This window comes from Eufriesea mexicana, unplaced genomic scaffold (genome assembly GCF_001483705.2).
Source record: "Eufriesea mexicana isolate 0111107269 unplaced genomic scaffold, ASM148370v2 scaffold265, whole genome shotgun sequence".
In the NCBI taxonomy this organism is placed as follows: Eukaryota; Metazoa; Arthropoda; class Insecta; order Hymenoptera; family Apidae; genus Eufriesea; species Eufriesea mexicana.
Window position 1 is genome coordinate 1,614,421 of NW_016908444.1, and position 16,625 is coordinate 1,631,045.

Below are 16,625 nucleotides of genomic sequence, written 5' to 3' on the forward strand. Positions count from 1 at the left end.
CGTGCCCACGCAAGGATCTACGCAGTATTGATTTACGCACGCCTTCTGTCGAGTACAATCCGAGTTCATAGTGCACTCTGGGCGACAGTACGAGTACGGATCGCCGAAATAGTTTGGAAGACAGGAACAGATGCCCTCGTTGCATTCTGCGTTTGGTCCGCAGGGTGACGGGTTGCATAGATCTTCGGGCACCTTTGGTTGTTCTGTGAAATGAGCGACGTGTAGATTAATTAAATGTACCATTGAATCGATGAACTCGGAAGGTAACGTGGAATCGGAGAAATACCTATTATCTGTGAGCACAGCGTGAAAGGATCACCAGTGTAACCCGTTTGACACAGGCAGACTGGGATATGATTCTGCACCCTGCAATCCGCGTTTTGTCCACAGGATCCAATGCAAGGATCTCTGCACTTCTCCGAGATGCAAGCTTGATTAGAAGGACAATCTGAATTGACGACGCACTCTGGGCGACAATTGGGTGGAAGTCCTATGTAATTCTTCAAGCAGGAGCAAGCAGCTTGATCACCGATTGCTCTGCACTCTGCATAGAGACCACATGGACTTGGATTGCAAGGATCACCCACTGGCGGCGCTGGTGTGACTGAGGGGAGAATACAAGTTTGAGTATTTGTCTTTGCAAATTACATCGAAAATTGTCTGAGACATTTACTTGGTTGAGGATAACATCTAGAGAAAGGATCTCCCGTGTTGCCTTGTGGACAGCTGCATAGAGGGTTGTGATTGATCACGCGACAATTGGCTCCCACTCCGCAAGTTCCAGGACAAGGATCAGTACACTTGTACTTATAACAAGCCCTGTTTTGAGGACACTCGGAGTTCACGACGCATTCAGGTTTGCAGTTAGGTGGCGAACCAACGAAGGACTCCTGACAGGTGCACACAGCCTGATCCTTCACAGCTCTGCATAGACTGTTAGGTCCGCAAGGTGATGGACTACAAGGATCGGTGACACTGGGTTCTGTGTCCGAGATAATTGGCATATTGCAAATGCTGAAGGGATCTCCAACGTAACCAGGTTGACAGGTGCAGGTAGGAATATGATTGATGACAGAACACTGAGCTTGAATGCCGCATATTCCTGGACAAGGATCCTCGCATTTGTTGCGAACACAGGCTTTGTTGGTTGGACAATCTGAACTGAGGATGCATTCCGGTTGACAGCCTTCGTAGGGGTTTCCATGATAGTCGTCGATGCAAATGCACGCGCCGACGTTATCGCGTTGTTGGCACATAGCGTTTGGACCACAGGGTGACGGTTCACATGGATTGATAGGTTCTTCTGCAATTTTGTTATATTAAGATAAGAAGATTGAACGATTAATTCACTTGTGATCAAACGAACGTACTTTCTAATTCGACACATTGGACGAATGGGTTCCCAGTAAAATCGGATGCACAGGAGCAGGTGACTGCGTGATTGACGACAAGGCACCTAGCATTTTCTGCACAGGACCCTGGACAAGGATCTGTGCATTTCGAATTTATGCAAGCCTTGTCTGATGGACAATCAGGGTTTATCAAACACTCTGGACGACAAGATGGTGGTGTTCCTATGTAAGTAGGAAGGCAAGAACAGGATGAATAGCCATTCACGTTTTGACACTGAGCATTTGGTCCGCAAGGTGAAGGATTGCAGGGATCTCCCGTGTCTTTGACATCTGGTGGAGCTACAAAGTACCGAGAACCAATATAATAAGTTTCTTCCATTTTATTAGAAGCTTTAACTTATTAATCAAAAGTGTCCTACCTGGAATATCATAGCAACTCTTGAACGGATCTCCAGTCTGTCCAGGAAGACAACTGCAAATCGGCGAGTGATTGATCACTTCGCACCTGGCGTTCAAACCACAAGATCCCAAGCAAGGATCAGTGCATTTCTTGTTGACGCAAGCACGAGTGGGCGGACACTCTGAACTGACCACGCACTCGGGTCTACAGGACGGTGGAGATCCAAGGTACCCTTGAAGACAAGAACACACTGCATGATCCTCGATATTACGACACTGACTGTTTGGTCCACACGGTGAAACGGGTGAGCATGGATCCCTCGAAGCTTGTGGAACTGGAACAAGTTTGACAATTTATAAATATTACAGACACATATCAATCCAAAATTCTCAAAAACGGATACTTACTTTGAGGCTGAACACGACAACTGACGAATGGATCTCCGATGTATCCAGATAGACAAGAGCATACTGGAATATGATTAACAATATCGCAAACTGCGTTTTGTCCGCACGTTCCAGGACATGGATCTTTGCACTTGTTCTTCAGGCAAGTCTTGTCACGTGGACATTCCGAATTGAGGATACATTCTGGTCGACAAGCTTCATACGGATTGCCGAGGTACTCAGGCAGACACTCACAGTCACCGTTCTTGCATATGGCGTTTGGTCCACAAGGCGATGGGTTGCATGGGTCGCTCATAGGTGGCAAAGTTGCTAAGAGACAGATACATTTTTGTATTTTATAAATTCATCGTAATTAATTGAATCGAAATAGGACCAAAGAATTTTCTTACTCGGTGGAAGCACTATGCACTGTGTGAAAGGATCGCCAGTGAATCCTTCCATGCAGGTACAAACGGGAATGTGATTCAGTACATGACACTGAGCGTTAGCACCACACGAGCCTGGACAAGGATCTTGACACCTTTGGTTCACGCATGCTAGATGACTCTTGCATTCAGAGCTTAGAATGCATTCTGGTCTGCACTCTGGAGGAACACCGATATAATTTGGTAGACAGGAGCAAGCTGGGTTTCCAGATATGATTTGGCACAGAGAATTCGGGCCACAAGGCGATGGATTGCAAGATGGCGGCCGCTCCGTGATTGATGGAACATCCATAGCTATCGAGCCAACATTATGTCAAATATTTTATCTTTCTTTATCGAATATACGAAGAGAAATGAAATTACTCTTACCAAGAGAGCATTGGGAGAATGGATCTCCTGTAAATCCAACAGGGCAAGTACAAATGGGATTGTGATTCTTAGTGGCACACAATGCTCTTAATCCACAGGTGTTCGGACACGGGTCTGTGCATTTCTTGTTCAAGCAAGCCAAATGAGCTGGACATTCCGCATTCACCACACATTCCGGTCTACAACTCGGTGGAATACCTCTGTATTCCGGAAGACACGTGCAGACTGCTTGTCTGTTCACTTCACGGCATTTACTGTTGGGTCCACAGGGCGACGGTGAGCATGGGTCCAATGGAGGTACTTCTAAAAATGAATTCACAGTAGTAAGCTTAGCAACTCTTATCCAATAACATCATCGAATATTTAAGAGAAGACTTGTTTTTCCTCACTTGTCATTTCTTTGACTTCGCAAGCGAAGTACGGATCTCCTGTGTATCCTGGAGGACAAGTGCACACAGGAACATGTTGCTGAACATTACAGATGGATAATGTACCGCAAGTGCTCGGACAAGGATCGGAACACTTGAAGCCAACGCAAGCCAGTTGTGGAGCACAGTCGTTGTTCGACTCACACTCTCTGTGACATCCCTTCTCGTTGTCATAAGGATCTCCAATGAGGTCTGGCGGACATGCACAAGCACCAGCGCCGTTTCTTTCACGACACTGAGCATTTGGCCCGCACGGATTCGGAGAACATGGATTCGTTACGCTTATGTCTGTTGCTGGAAAGAGAAAATATGAACCATGAAATATACTTTACATATATGACATTACGAAAATTATCTTATTATAACGAGGAAAGGATCTTACTTGGAGGAGGAGCTAAGACGCAACGAATAGTAGCATCTCCCTCATATCCCTCGGGACAGGTGCAAATGGGAATGTGATTCTGAACCGAGCACCTGGCCAGTTCTCCACAGGCTCCAGGACAAGGATTCTTGCACCTCTGGTTTATACACGCCGCTGAATGGAAGCAATCCGAGTTGTCAACGCACTCTGGTCTGCAATTCGGTGGACGTCCGACGAAATTCAATAGACAAGAACAGGCAGGTTGAGAACCAATCACTCTGCACTGAGAATTAGGTCCACAGGGATTAGGTGAGCACGGATTCCCAAGATCTTTGAACGGTGGTTGGGAGGCGTTGAATCTGGTACACTGGACCAATGGATTGCCAGTGTATCCAGTGGTGCAAGTGCAAATGGGATTATGGTTGACAGTCAAACATTTTGTGTTCAATCCACAGGATCCTGGACAAGGATCAGCGCACTTGTTATCGATGCACGCCTTGTTCTGTGGACACTCTGAGCTCACTCTACACTCTGGACGACAAGTTGGGGGCACACCGACGAATCCTGGTTGACAGAGACAGACGGCGTGACCATTATGAACACGACAGTTGCTGTTGGGCCCACAAGGCGATGGTTTACAAGGATTGATCGGTAAAGGTTCAGGGGTCACTTCTATTGCCGTGCATGCGTTGAACGGATCTCCGGTGAAGCCTGGCAAGCATGAGCAGGATGGAGCGTGATTGATCACACGACAAGTTGCTTCTTGACCGCAAGTGCCAGGGCAAGGATTCACGCACTTGTTGTTCAAACAAGCCTTGCTGCGATCGCAGTCGGTATTCGTCACACATTCCGGTCTGCACCCTGTGTATGGATCACCGACGTATTCCGCGAGGCAAGTGCAGGACCCAACACCGTTTCGTTCGTTGCAAATCGCATTCGCTCCGCATGGGGATGGGTTGCACGGTGTGCGGGGTTGTTCGGTAGTGGTGGGTTCTACGGATTAGAAAATTAGAAAATATTAACAAATTTTTAAACCATCGTAGGAATAGGAATTTTCAGAACTCTGATATACCTTCCAATATTGGCACGCATTCGGTGAATGGGTTTCCGGTATACCCGGTATTACAAATGCAAACTGGGTTGTGTTTCACAACGTTGCAGTAAGTGTTCACGCCACAAGAACCTGGGCAAGGATCCACGCAGCGTTCGTTTTGACAGGCAAGATTTCCAGGACATCCTTCGTTTATAACGCACTCCGGGCGACAATTCGGAGCTCTGCCAACGTAATTTGGCAGACAGGAGCATGCTGGGAAACCGTCTATTACGCGACACTGAGAGTTTGCTCCGCATGGAGATGGAATACACGGATTTCCACTTGGTTCTTGACCAGGTATTTTTTCTTCTGCTTAAAAGGGAAAAGATCATTCCAGTTTCGTCTCCATGAGAAATACAATGAGATATAAGAATGTAACAAGGCAAAGAAGAATCTTACGTTCTTTCACACATCCGAAGAACGGATCTCCGGTATATCCAGACATGCAACTGCACACAGGGTTGTGATTGATAACCTGGCAGTCAGCATTCTGACCACAATTGCCTGGACATGGATCTCTGCACTTCTGACCAATGCAAGCCGTGTTCTGAGTGCAATCTGTACTAACCACGCACTCAGGTTTACACTGAGGAGGACTGCCGACATAGTCTGGTTGACAGGAACACACTGCGTGATTGTCAATCACGCGACAATTGCTGTACGGTCCACAAGGAGACTGTTGGCACGGGTCGCCTTGAACTGGTGTCACTGAAATTAAGTAAAATCATATTAAAAAACAGGAAACGAGCACGAAGAGCTCTTCGTAATTCTTCATTTGTATCAATTTACCAGGAGATATATGGCAAGATTTTAGCGGATCCCCGGTATAACTCGAGAGGCAGCTGCATGATGGTTGATGATTGATTACTTGACATTGAGCATTTATACCGCAAGCACCCACGCACGGATCCTTGCATTTGTTATTTATACAAGCTTTCGTATGAACACAATCCGAATTCTGAACACATTCTGGTCTACATCCTTCGTAGGGATCTCCAGTGTAATCGGGTAAACAGGTACACGAACCAGCTCCATTTCGCTCTTTGCAAATCGCATTGGCACCACATGGAGATGGATCACATGGCAGTGCCACTGGGAAGGTAACTGTAATTGGAACAATCATCGTTCATATATTTTTATCTTTTTAGAAAATGAGATATTATCATCTTCTGTTACTCTGTTAGACGATCCTACCTTTGCTGCATCCAGAGAATGGATCCCCTTCGTAACTCTCGTAGCATTGGCACATAGGACGATGATTGTGTACGGTACAATTTGTGTTAAACCCACAAGAACCAGCACAAGGATCCACGCATTTCTTCTGAACACAAGCGAGGTAATTTGGGCAGTCTTGATGAATCAGACATTCAGGTCTGCAATTTGGTGGTGCCCCGAACATTCCACTGATGCAGGTGCAGACAGGATGATCCTCCTGCACGCGACACTCTGCGTTCGGGCCACACGGTGATGGGAAACAAGGATTCTTTGGTCCTGGCAGTGGTATATCTAACAGAAAGGATAAAGAAAATTGACTTAATCGATTACAACCTCATCCGTGAAATTTAATTAATTACCTTCTTTAACGCATTGCGTGAAAGGATCACCGAGGTAATCTCGAGGACAGCTGCAAATAGGATTGTGATTGATGACCTGGCACAAAGCATTCTGTCCACAAAGACCTGGACAAGGATCTCCGCATTTCTGACTGATACAGGCCAAGTGTGCAGGACACTCCGAACTGACTAGACATTCAGGACGACAAGATGGCGGTGATCCGTGGTATCCTGGACTGCACGAGCAAACTGCACGGTCGTTCATCACGCGACAGATACTGTGTGGTCCGCAAGGTGATGGCATGCAGGGATTCTGGGGTGGAAGAGCTGGAAAAATCAATGAAAATTTTCATCTTCATCGTTTAGATAAACTCCATTATGAAATTTCCACTTAAATTCGATTCGATAAGTATGAAGACTCACGAGGCTTTTCGACTTTGCAGGAGCCAAATGGATCTCCAGTGTAGCCAGGTAGGCAGGAACAAACGGGAACGTGCTCAGCTACTTCGCATTTCGCGTTCGAGCCACAGACACCTGGACAAGGATCCCTGCAATGCTGATTGAAGCATGCCAGGTGATTGTCGCAGTCCTGGTTCACGATGCATTCCGCTTCGCATCCATCCATGTACGGGTTACCAATGAACGGTGGTACACACTTGCACTTTGGAACACCTTGTTCTTCCACGCAGATCGCATTCTTTCCGCAAGGAACCAATAAGCAAGGTTCATATACGTTATCCGGGGGTGCTGCAAAGACAAAAGGTCAGCTTTCCCTTGAAACATTTGTATGTTTCTCTTTCTCGTCTCCTTTGCTCGCGTTTAAATACCTGCACAGCTCTGATAAGGATTTCCAAAGGTGTTCTCTGGGCAGTAGCAAGGAGGTACTCTCTTCGAGTCGCACGTAGCTCCAAGTCCACAAGGACTCGGAGTACACTGATCAGACTTGGGCACACATCCCCTGATCGTGTTGGGACTCTCGATGTACCCTGGCAAGCAGGTGCACTTCGAGAGGCCGTTGTTCAGTACAGCACATTGAGTATTAGGTCCGCAAGGAGAAGGCTCGCAGGGGTTGCTCGGAAGCGAGCAAGGGGTTGCAGGAGGGCTCCCTTCGTATCCTGGCAGACAGAAGCATCTCACTTGTCCTGACACCACGCGGCAGCCAGAATTGACGCCGCAAAGATTCTCTCGACATTGATCACCTTCTGGGACTGAAGACAAAATTTTTAGGCCTGTTAGGCAACTGAATTTTCATCGAAAATTTTGATACATATACGGTGATTCACAATTATTTTGATCCATTTGTGTACTAAATACGAAATTTCTAAATCTACAGAAGATTGCATTCTCGGTAGAAATTTTAATTCGTGGTAATTTATGTATTTTATAATTCGTAGTTAATTTCACAGCTATTTCGCCTGAATTTAAAGAGGAGAAATGTTTGGAAAAGCTTACTGCACTGCTCGAACGGATTTCCAGTCAACCCCTTGGGGCAGAAGCATATCGGATTGCCATTATCGTTCTCGCACATCGCATCCAAACCGCAGGGGTTTGGAACGCACGGATCTGTGGTGGATTGTGTGCAGCCAACGTGAGGATTTCCTTGGAATCCAGGCAAGCACTTGCATTGTGCTTGATGGTTCTCTGGATAACAGTTCGCGTTCGCACCGCAATCGGTTTCCAGGCAAGGGTCGATGCACTTCCGGTTCAGGCGGTCGCAGTATTTGGACGGCGTACAGTCCTCGTTGTACTGACACACGTTCCTACCTTCTTCCTCTGAAACATTTCACATCCATGTCAACGTTGCGAAATATCCACGAGTATTCATTTATATGACATTAAAACGCAAGATACGTAATAATCGTTGAAGTATGAGAAATTACCAGGTTCGCAGTAAGAGAATCCATTTCCGTGGAAACCTTCCTCGCAGCTACAGTCAGCACGGTGATCGGTGTTAACGCAGATCGCGTTTTTCACGCAAGGGTTCCGAACGAGACACGGTTCCTGACAGGTGCCGTCAATGCACGCCTCTGTCAGCGGACAATCTTTGTGGCTAGTGCAACCCGCTAGGGAAAGAAAAAATAAGGGTGACAGGCTCGTGTCGAGTGTACTGCTAAGGTGAATCAGCTTGTACAAGATACGGTGTATTCCGCGTGTAGATGTGGGTGCGCGGAGATGGAGATTGGTACGAAACAATCGTGTCGCTGGACGATTTTCAGTGTTCGAAGATGAAAGATTGGAGGATTAAAGATAGGATATCCGGACGTAATGGGAAACTTGAGAATTATAGAAATATCGCGTGAAATTGAAATAGGAATTATAATTGCGCGCCGTGACACCCACGACTTGCATATGTACAATACATACATATTTACAGGAAGAAATGAACGCTGTAAAATGAGATGAAAATGGCGGAAGATCGAAATGAGGCGGTGGATCTTGTACGAACCTTTCACGCAAGTATACGTCGCTGGATCGCACTCCATACCCGCTGGACAGTAGGGACAGTCTGTATCGTTCGATACATCTGGGAAAATTGAAGAAACGTTAGATTAATTCTGTCAAGAATTCTGCACCTGCTTAGATAAAAGTCGGATACATATGGTGTTCCATTAAATATTTAAATTAATGACAATTCGGGCACCAAATGATACAAATTCACTTGATCTAATAATAATACTAATCTTCTAATCTTAGATATTTTGGAATTGATCTTTTCAGGTAACTTTGGCATTTTGCATTCGTAAATTAATTATCAAGTGTTCCAGTTTCATACAGCAGGATGTCTTGAAGTTGTACCAATTGATTCTTGTATTTTTCTACTTTTTTAAATTAATTTTCTTTTCATATTCTACCTTTCACGCAAACTGGTCTGTGATCTTGAACATGGCAGACTTCCACAAAGTCGCACGGATTGTGGACAGTGCACGGGTTCAAGCACTGTTGGTTTATGCAGGCCAATTGGGAGAGACAGTCGTCGTGCGTTTTGCATTTGGTATCTAACGAAACGAATGTATATTAGAAGCTCAAAATAACTCGTCTACGAGTATTCGTAATATCTGACATTCAACTTTCCGCGTAAAAATTGTTATAATAATAATTTATTCATTGATCGTGATTTACTCGATGACTTCTTAAAATACAAAATTCATAGAATGCACGTATTCGAAAAAAATATACACATATATCTAAACAAAAAACTAATAAAACAATGCACAATAATAAACACAGAAAATGGTATACACAGTCGTCTAAGTTCTAAAACATATAGTGGTTTTCGTGTTATATGTGTAAAGCCCAGAAACAGTCGTTAGTTTTACCACGTTTAAAGGAAACGTTTCGTTCAACGTTTAAAAATTATTACTCTTAATATAAGATAAAAGAAAAATATTATTCCGAATGGAGAATTTTCTGTGAAAGTTTCCTTTAAACTTCCTTGGACTGAACAAAAATTACAATTAATTACTACGTATAGATAAGCGAGAAGAGAACGTGCAGAGGCGCAACACAAAAATGTACAACATGCAAAAGAGCGCTAATGCAGCAGGTCCATGTCTGCATTGATTTGCAGAGGTGAACTATACTTGTATTCGTAATTGTATTTGTCAAATATTCGATTTGACGTTCCCACGGATAATCATTGGACACCGCGTATCGTGGATCGTTAGTTCGAGTACGATCTATCGATAGCGAAATTAAGAGAACTCTCCAGAATTGGTTGCCTCCAATTTTTCTCTGGATGATACCGGATGAAGTAACACTGGAGAATGTTTGCCGAGACATATAGGTTGGTAAACACGAGAACAACACATTTACAAAACTCCCGATGAAAAAGATCTTTTACCTGGGAGCATGTTACAATTAGGCGTACTCTGGTTCACTGTTAGGTTGAAGCACACGGGCCGACAAGTATCGTTCAAACTGATATTACATTCGGGACCAATGGTGGTGGTCTGTCCGCAAGTCTGTCCTGGAGTATTTGTAGGGGTTGTTAAATTGGGGTATAACTCGGTGGAAGATTGTTCTAGCATTGTAGAGTATGATTCGGTTGTTGAAGGTTGTTCCGTGAAATATTGTACTGTTGTTTGTGGTTGTTCCGTGGAATACGGTTCAGTTGATGAAGACTGCATGGTTGTAGAAAATTGTTCAGTTGAGTTTTGTGTTGTTGGTTGTTCTGTGAAGTTCTGATTAGTTGTTGAAGGTTGTTCCGTGAAATATTGTACTGTTGTTTGTGGTTGTTCCGTGGAATACAGTTGAGTAGTCGAAGACTGTTCTGTTGAAGACTGCATGGTTGGAGAAAATTGTTCAGTTGAGTATTGTGTAGTTGGCTGTTCTGTGAAGTTCTGATTAGCTGTTGAAGGTTGTTCCGTGATATATTGTACTGTGGTTCGTGGTTGTTTCGTGGAATACAGTTGAGTAGTCAAAGATTGTTCTGTTGAAGACTGCATGGTTGTAGAAAATTGTTCAGTTGAGTATTGTGTTGTTGGCAGTTCTGTAAAGTTCTGATAAGTTGTTGAAGGTTGTTCCGTGAAATATTGTACTGTTGTTTGTGGTTGTTCCGTGGAATACAGTTGAGTAGTCGAAGACTGTTCTGTTGAAGACTGCATGGTTGGAGAAAATTGTTCAGTTGAGTATTGTGTAGTTGGTTGTTCTGTGAAGTTGTGATTAATTGTTGAAGATTGTTCCGTGAAATATTGTACTGTTGTTTGTGGTTGTTCCGTGGAATACAGTTGAGTAGTCAAAGATTGTTCTGTTGAAGACTGCATGGTTGTAGAAAATTGTTCAGTTGAGTTTTGTGTTGTTGGTTGTTCTGTGAAGTTCTGATAAGTTGTTGAAGGTTGTTCCGTGAAATATTGTACTGTTGTTTGTGGTTGTTCCGTGGAATACAGTTGAGTAGTCGAAGACTGTTCTGTTGAAGACTGCATGATTGGAGAAAATTGTTCAGTTGAGTATTGTGTAGTTGGTTGTTCTGTGAAGTTGTGATTAATTGTTGAAGATTGTTCCGTGAAATATTGTACTGTTGTTTGTGGTTGTTCCGTGGAATACAGTTGAGTAGTCGAAGACTGTTCTGTTGAAGACTGCATGGTTGGAGAAAATTGTTCAGTTGAGTATTGTGTAGTTGGCTGTTCTGTGAAGTTCTGATTAGCTGTTGAAGGTTGTTCCGTGATATATTGTACTGTGGTTCGTGGTTGTTTCGTGGAATACAGTTGAGTAGTCAAAGATTGTTCTGTTGAAGACTGCATGGTTGTAGAAAATTGTTCAATTGAGTATTGTGTTGTTGGTTGCTCTGTGAAGTTTTGATAAGTTGTTGAAGGTTGTTCCGTGAAATATTGTACTGTGGTTCGTGGTTGTTCCGTGGAATACAGTTGAGTAGTCAAAGATTGTTCTGTTGAAGACTGCATGGTTGTAGAAAATTGTTCAGTTGAGTATTGTGTTGTTGGTTGCTCTGTGAAGTTTTGATTAGTTGTTGAAGGTTGTTCTGTTACATATTGTACCGTAGTTTGTGGCTGCTCCATGGAATATGACTCAGTCGTTAGAGGTTGTTCTGTTGAGTATGGAACAGTTGAAGTAGATTGTTCTGTTGAGTATTGTGTTGTTGTTAATTGTTGCTCGGTGGAATATTGATCAGTTGCAATAGGTTGTTCTGTAAAATACTGCACTGTGGTTTGTAGTTGTTCCGTGGAATATTGTTCAGTCACTGAAGATTGTTCTGTTGAGTATTGTGTTGTTGTTAATTGTTGTTCGGTAGAGAAACGGTCAGTTGTAGAAGGCTGCTGTGTAAAATATTGCGTTGTAGTTTGCGATTCTGTAGAATATTGTTCAGTTGTTGGTGATTGCTTTGTAGAAAATGGAACGGTTGTTGATAATTGTGTTGTTGTCAATGGTTGTTCGGTAAAATACCGATCAGTCGTAGAAAGTTGTTCTGTGATATTTTGTACCGTAGTTGGAGCCTCTTCTGTGAAATATTGTTTAGTCGTTGAAGGTTGTTCCATCGAATACGCAATAGTTGTAGGCGATTGTTCAGTTGAGTATTGCGTTGTTAATTGTTGTTTAGTAGAAAAATAGTCAGTTGTAGAGGATTGTTCAGTAACATATTGCATTGTGCTTTGCTGTTGTTCTGTAGTATATTGTTCAGTCATTGGAGATTGTTCCGTTGAATATGGAACACTTGTAGTTGATTGTTCAGTTGAGTATTGTATTGTTGATTGTTCAGCGGTTGAACGATCAATTGTGGAAGGTTGTTCCGTAAAATATTGCATTGTGGTTTGTTGTTGCTCTGTGGGATATTGCTCAGTCGTTGAAAGTTGTTCCGTCGTATACAAAATAGTTGCAGACGGCTGCTGTGTTGAGTATTGCGTTGTCAATTGTTGTTCAGTGGAAAAACGATCAGTTGTGGAGGGTTGTTCCGTAAAATATTGTATCGTGCTTTGTTGTTGTTCTGTAGTATATTGTTCAGTTAGTGGAGATTGTTCTGTTGAATATGAAACACCTGTTGTTGATTGTTCAGTTGAGTATTGTATCGTTGATTGTTCAATGGATGAACGATCAATTGTAGAAGGTTGTTCCGTGACATATTGCACCGTAGTTTTTGGCTGTACCGTAGAATACTGATCAATCGTTGAAGATTGTTCTGTTGAATACATTATTGTTGTTTGTGATTGCTCCGTAGAATATTGTTGAGTCGTTGAAGATTGTTCCGTAAGGTATTCCGTCGTAAGTGCTTTTTCAGTAACTTGTCCTGTCGTTAGAGGCTGTTCAGTAAAGTACTGCCTGGTTGTTTCTGACTTTTCCGTAGATAATTCAGTTGTTGCATATGCTTCTGTAGAATACTGTTCAGTTGTTCGTGTGATCTCTGTGACAGACTCGGTTGTTGTTCCCGTATCCAAAGGATATCGCGCCGTCACAGTGATCAATGTTACGGGTTCTGTCGTCGCTAAATTTAAATTTTCCGTAGCCAAAGGCATTGTACTAGAGGTTTGTTCGAACGAGACTAGCTCGGTAGTACTACTCTCGCTAGAAGTACGTATAGTCTCTGTAAATTCCGGCATTTCCGTCGTATATTCACCTACGTATATCGGAGTAACAGTAACCACATCTTTCGACGGTGTTGTCTTTTCTAGAGGATAAACATACGTAACCGGAGTGACTATCTGAACTTTATCCGGTTCAGTTACTTTACTACCTATAGTTGTTCCCTGGGACCCGATCGAATCCGTGGTAGACGCAATTTCAGTAGTAGAAGCATACCGTGTACTATCGTTATAAGATACAGTGGTCGTCCCAAAAACTCCCTCGCTACTTAATTCGATATCACGAACTGTCGGAACAACTTCGGTACTTTTATCAGAGATATCTCCAACTGTAGGTACCTCCGAAGAAGTAGAAGTAGACATTCTGTCGTTAAAAGTAGTACTCTCTACGCTTTCAGCATTTGTCGTTGACATCGTAGAAGTGCTCAACGCGTCAACTATTGCTGTTATTGGCAAAGTTGATTCAGTTACCAGAGACACAGAAGTACTTTCTTTAGCAGTAGTTTCGGAAGCCTCTGTGACAACCTCGCTCGAGGATTCGGTACTTTCCCTCGTGTACGAAATCGTTGTGGCTTCTTCGACAACGGTAGAAGAAGTATAAGATTCGGTTTCAAGATTAGATAGCGTAGTTGTTAAAAACGTAGCGGTTTCGCCGGTTATCGGTGTGGAATAATCAAAGGTCGATGTGGTTTGCATTGTTGTGGTGTCTGTACAAGTGTGATCGTGTTGGTCGCAGCCACAAACAGGCCTGTGTGCTTTAACCCGACATCGAACTGCCAAACGACAGTGGTCGACGCAAGGATCGACGCAGGACCCTTCGACACAGGCTTCTGTGTCGCTGCAGTCGTCATCGGACTCGCATAAATTGTCAGGCTTGTGGTGGAGTACTGCTGCGGATACAATAGAATATAAACACGCTGAACGAGCGAAGAAAAGTCGAGTAGCTCAAGTCAAAGAGGCGGTTGAAACGTTTCAAGCGTCGCTCTTATCGCGATTAGACTATGACTACTGGTCATCGTACTGGTTCACACCAAGTAAAAATTCTACGAATTATTAAGATTAAGTTAAGCATGCTCGCGTAATAAATAGACAAGCTAACGATCAGAAGTATATAATCAATTAGGTCTTTACAGAGACAGATGTAACGGAGAAAATAATATCGTTGAACAGTGAGGACGTCGGCAGAGTAAAAGGCAGGAGAGTATAGGTATCGGGATGAGCAGTTGTATCTGTGGTATTTGGAACCTGAAACGTCTTTTTCTCCATTCAGACAACGGAATGCACTCGTTTCACAAGGAAATACACGAATGAAATTTTCGAACTTCCGAACAATTCTTTCTAACTAGCAATTACGTATGGACGAATTCCACTGTCTGAATGGCATAGAAACCTGAAAAGTAGCAACTGGTATGTTTGGTGTGAGGCGTATAGTAGTATAGGCGAGTAAGAATCGTAGACAAAGGTTCGAGATATACATACGTGTATATATATCATCGTGAACAGACTTGGTGAATATAACGGTGTCAGTAATATATTTATATATAATATATCAAAGTGGAGCGAGACAGATCTAGATATAGAATAATACAGAAAGACTGTAGAGCGTGAGCGAGAAAAGAGAGAGATAGGTGGTGAGAAATGGTGTTTACCTTTCATGCATCCGTATTTAGTATCTGGCACAAAGCCGGGGGGACAGAACTTGCAGATAGGCTTGTGCTCCTCCACGTAACAGGGGGCATCAGCCGGACAGGTGGAGTTTCTGCATGGGTCCACGCAGCGATAGTTGCGGCACGCCAAGTCTGGAGAGCAGCCACTGTCTCGCAGGCAAATGGAGAGGGAGGGATTGCAGTTTTGTGTGCATATGCAGACGGGACGGTGGTCCAGGACATCGCAGGTTTTATCAGCCGGACATGGCTTTTTCTTTCTCACGTTACACGGGTTCTGGCATTTCCCATTCACGCACGCGGCGTTCGACGGACAGTCGAAATCCCTCGTGCATGTCAACGTGTCGGGGGCGCACGTCAGCTCCCCGACCTCGTTCACGACGAACCCGTACTTGCACACGCACATGGGCCTGTGGTTCCGCACCTGGCATCTCTTGTTAACCTCGCACGTGTATTGCGAACTCAAGCACGGGTCCCGGCACTCGCCAGTGCGAGAATGACACGACAGACTCTCTGGACAGTCGCGATCGGACGAGCAACCGATGTTCGGCGTAGGTCTGGGATTCAGCTTTTCGCATTTGGGGTCTGGATGACAGGCCGTGTGGGGCATACCGATATAACACTGCGGACAGGAGCAGCGCGGCTTGTGCAGAACCACACGACACAGGGCGTTGATCCCACAGGCGCCGCGGAGACCGCAGGGGTCCACGCATTGCAGATTTATGCAGGCTTTTTCATTGGGGCACTCTAGGTCGCTGGTGCATTCGCGCTCTAGATCACCGAGAAACCCACGATTTCGATTGGTTCATGTTGTATATTTTTTTTTTTATTGGTTTTATTTTTTTTTTTTTCAGAGTCGTAGTGTCGTGGTGTAGAGTCGGTGGAGAACGGTAGGTGGTGGTAGTGGTAGTGGTGGTGGTGATGGTGGTGGTGGTGGTGGTGATGGGACAGGAAAAAAAAAGAAAAAAGCATTTATAAGAACTGTGAAAAGAAACTTTCTCACAAATAACATAAACCACATGCTTTGTATTCGTAATACGGAAATAAGTAGGGTAGCTTTTGTGAAGAAGTAAAATAGAGAACCGAACTTTACACTCTTTTCCGGGACAATACGAGACAGGATCCTCTCTCGTTGTCCAGAGAAATGAATCAATATATATACATACGAGTGTATATATATATGTACGTATAAATTGGCAAGCAGCGATATTTACAACACAAGCCCCCACAGAATTCAAAAGAAAATAAGAGGGAAAATAATGTAAAACAGTGGATAAATCCAGCAAAAAAATAACAAGCATGGGTATATGAGAATGTCCCTTTCGCAGTTCCCAATCTGTATCATTAGTCCTAGGTCTAAAAAAAAAACGGATCATCGGTGTTTCATACTCTGTAAGATGTGTACCTTTTTTTTTTCTCTATGTCGTTGCAATCGAAATATTTGCATATATTGTCTCTCTCTGTCTCTACTTTTTCACTTTTTTTTTTTTATCGTTTCGTTATCTTATTACTTTTTATCTTTTTTATCTTTTTTTTTTCCGTTAG

General features: G+C 43.7%; 2 protein-coding genes across 2 annotated transcripts; both read right to left on the reverse strand.

Annotated features, from left to right (window-relative positions):
• Positions 1-2: 2 nt before the first annotated feature.
• LOC108555731 (neurogenic locus notch homolog protein 3-like) lies at positions 3-4,428 on the reverse strand. Its single transcript, XM_017911514.1, has 11 exons — positions 4,413-4,428; positions 3,764-4,306; positions 3,343-3,675; positions 2,954-3,256; positions 2,549-2,878; positions 2,160-2,468; positions 1,772-2,086; positions 1,371-1,691; positions 674-1,303; positions 304-604; positions 3-192 (listed from the first exon to the last, which is right to left on the reverse strand). The coding sequence occupies exons 1-11, from the start codon at positions 4,426-4,428 to the stop codon at positions 66-68; spliced, it is 3,528 nt and encodes a 1,175-aa protein (XP_017767003.1). The 3' UTR covers positions 3-65.
• On the reverse strand, positions 4,365-9,119 carry LOC108555732 (neurogenic locus notch homolog protein 3-like). Its single transcript, XM_017911515.1, has 13 exons — positions 9,019-9,119; positions 8,761-8,912; positions 8,269-8,451; positions 7,841-8,155; positions 7,216-7,596; positions 6,812-7,135; positions 6,410-6,715; positions 6,030-6,341; positions 5,625-5,939; positions 5,235-5,543; positions 4,963-5,144; positions 4,815-4,877; positions 4,365-4,735 (listed from the first exon to the last, which is right to left on the reverse strand). The coding sequence occupies exons 1-13, from the start codon at positions 9,117-9,119 to the stop codon at positions 4,583-4,585; spliced, it is 3,096 nt and encodes a 1,031-aa protein (XP_017767004.1). The 3' UTR covers positions 4,365-4,582.
• Between the last annotated feature and the right edge of the window lie 7,506 nt (positions 9,120-16,625).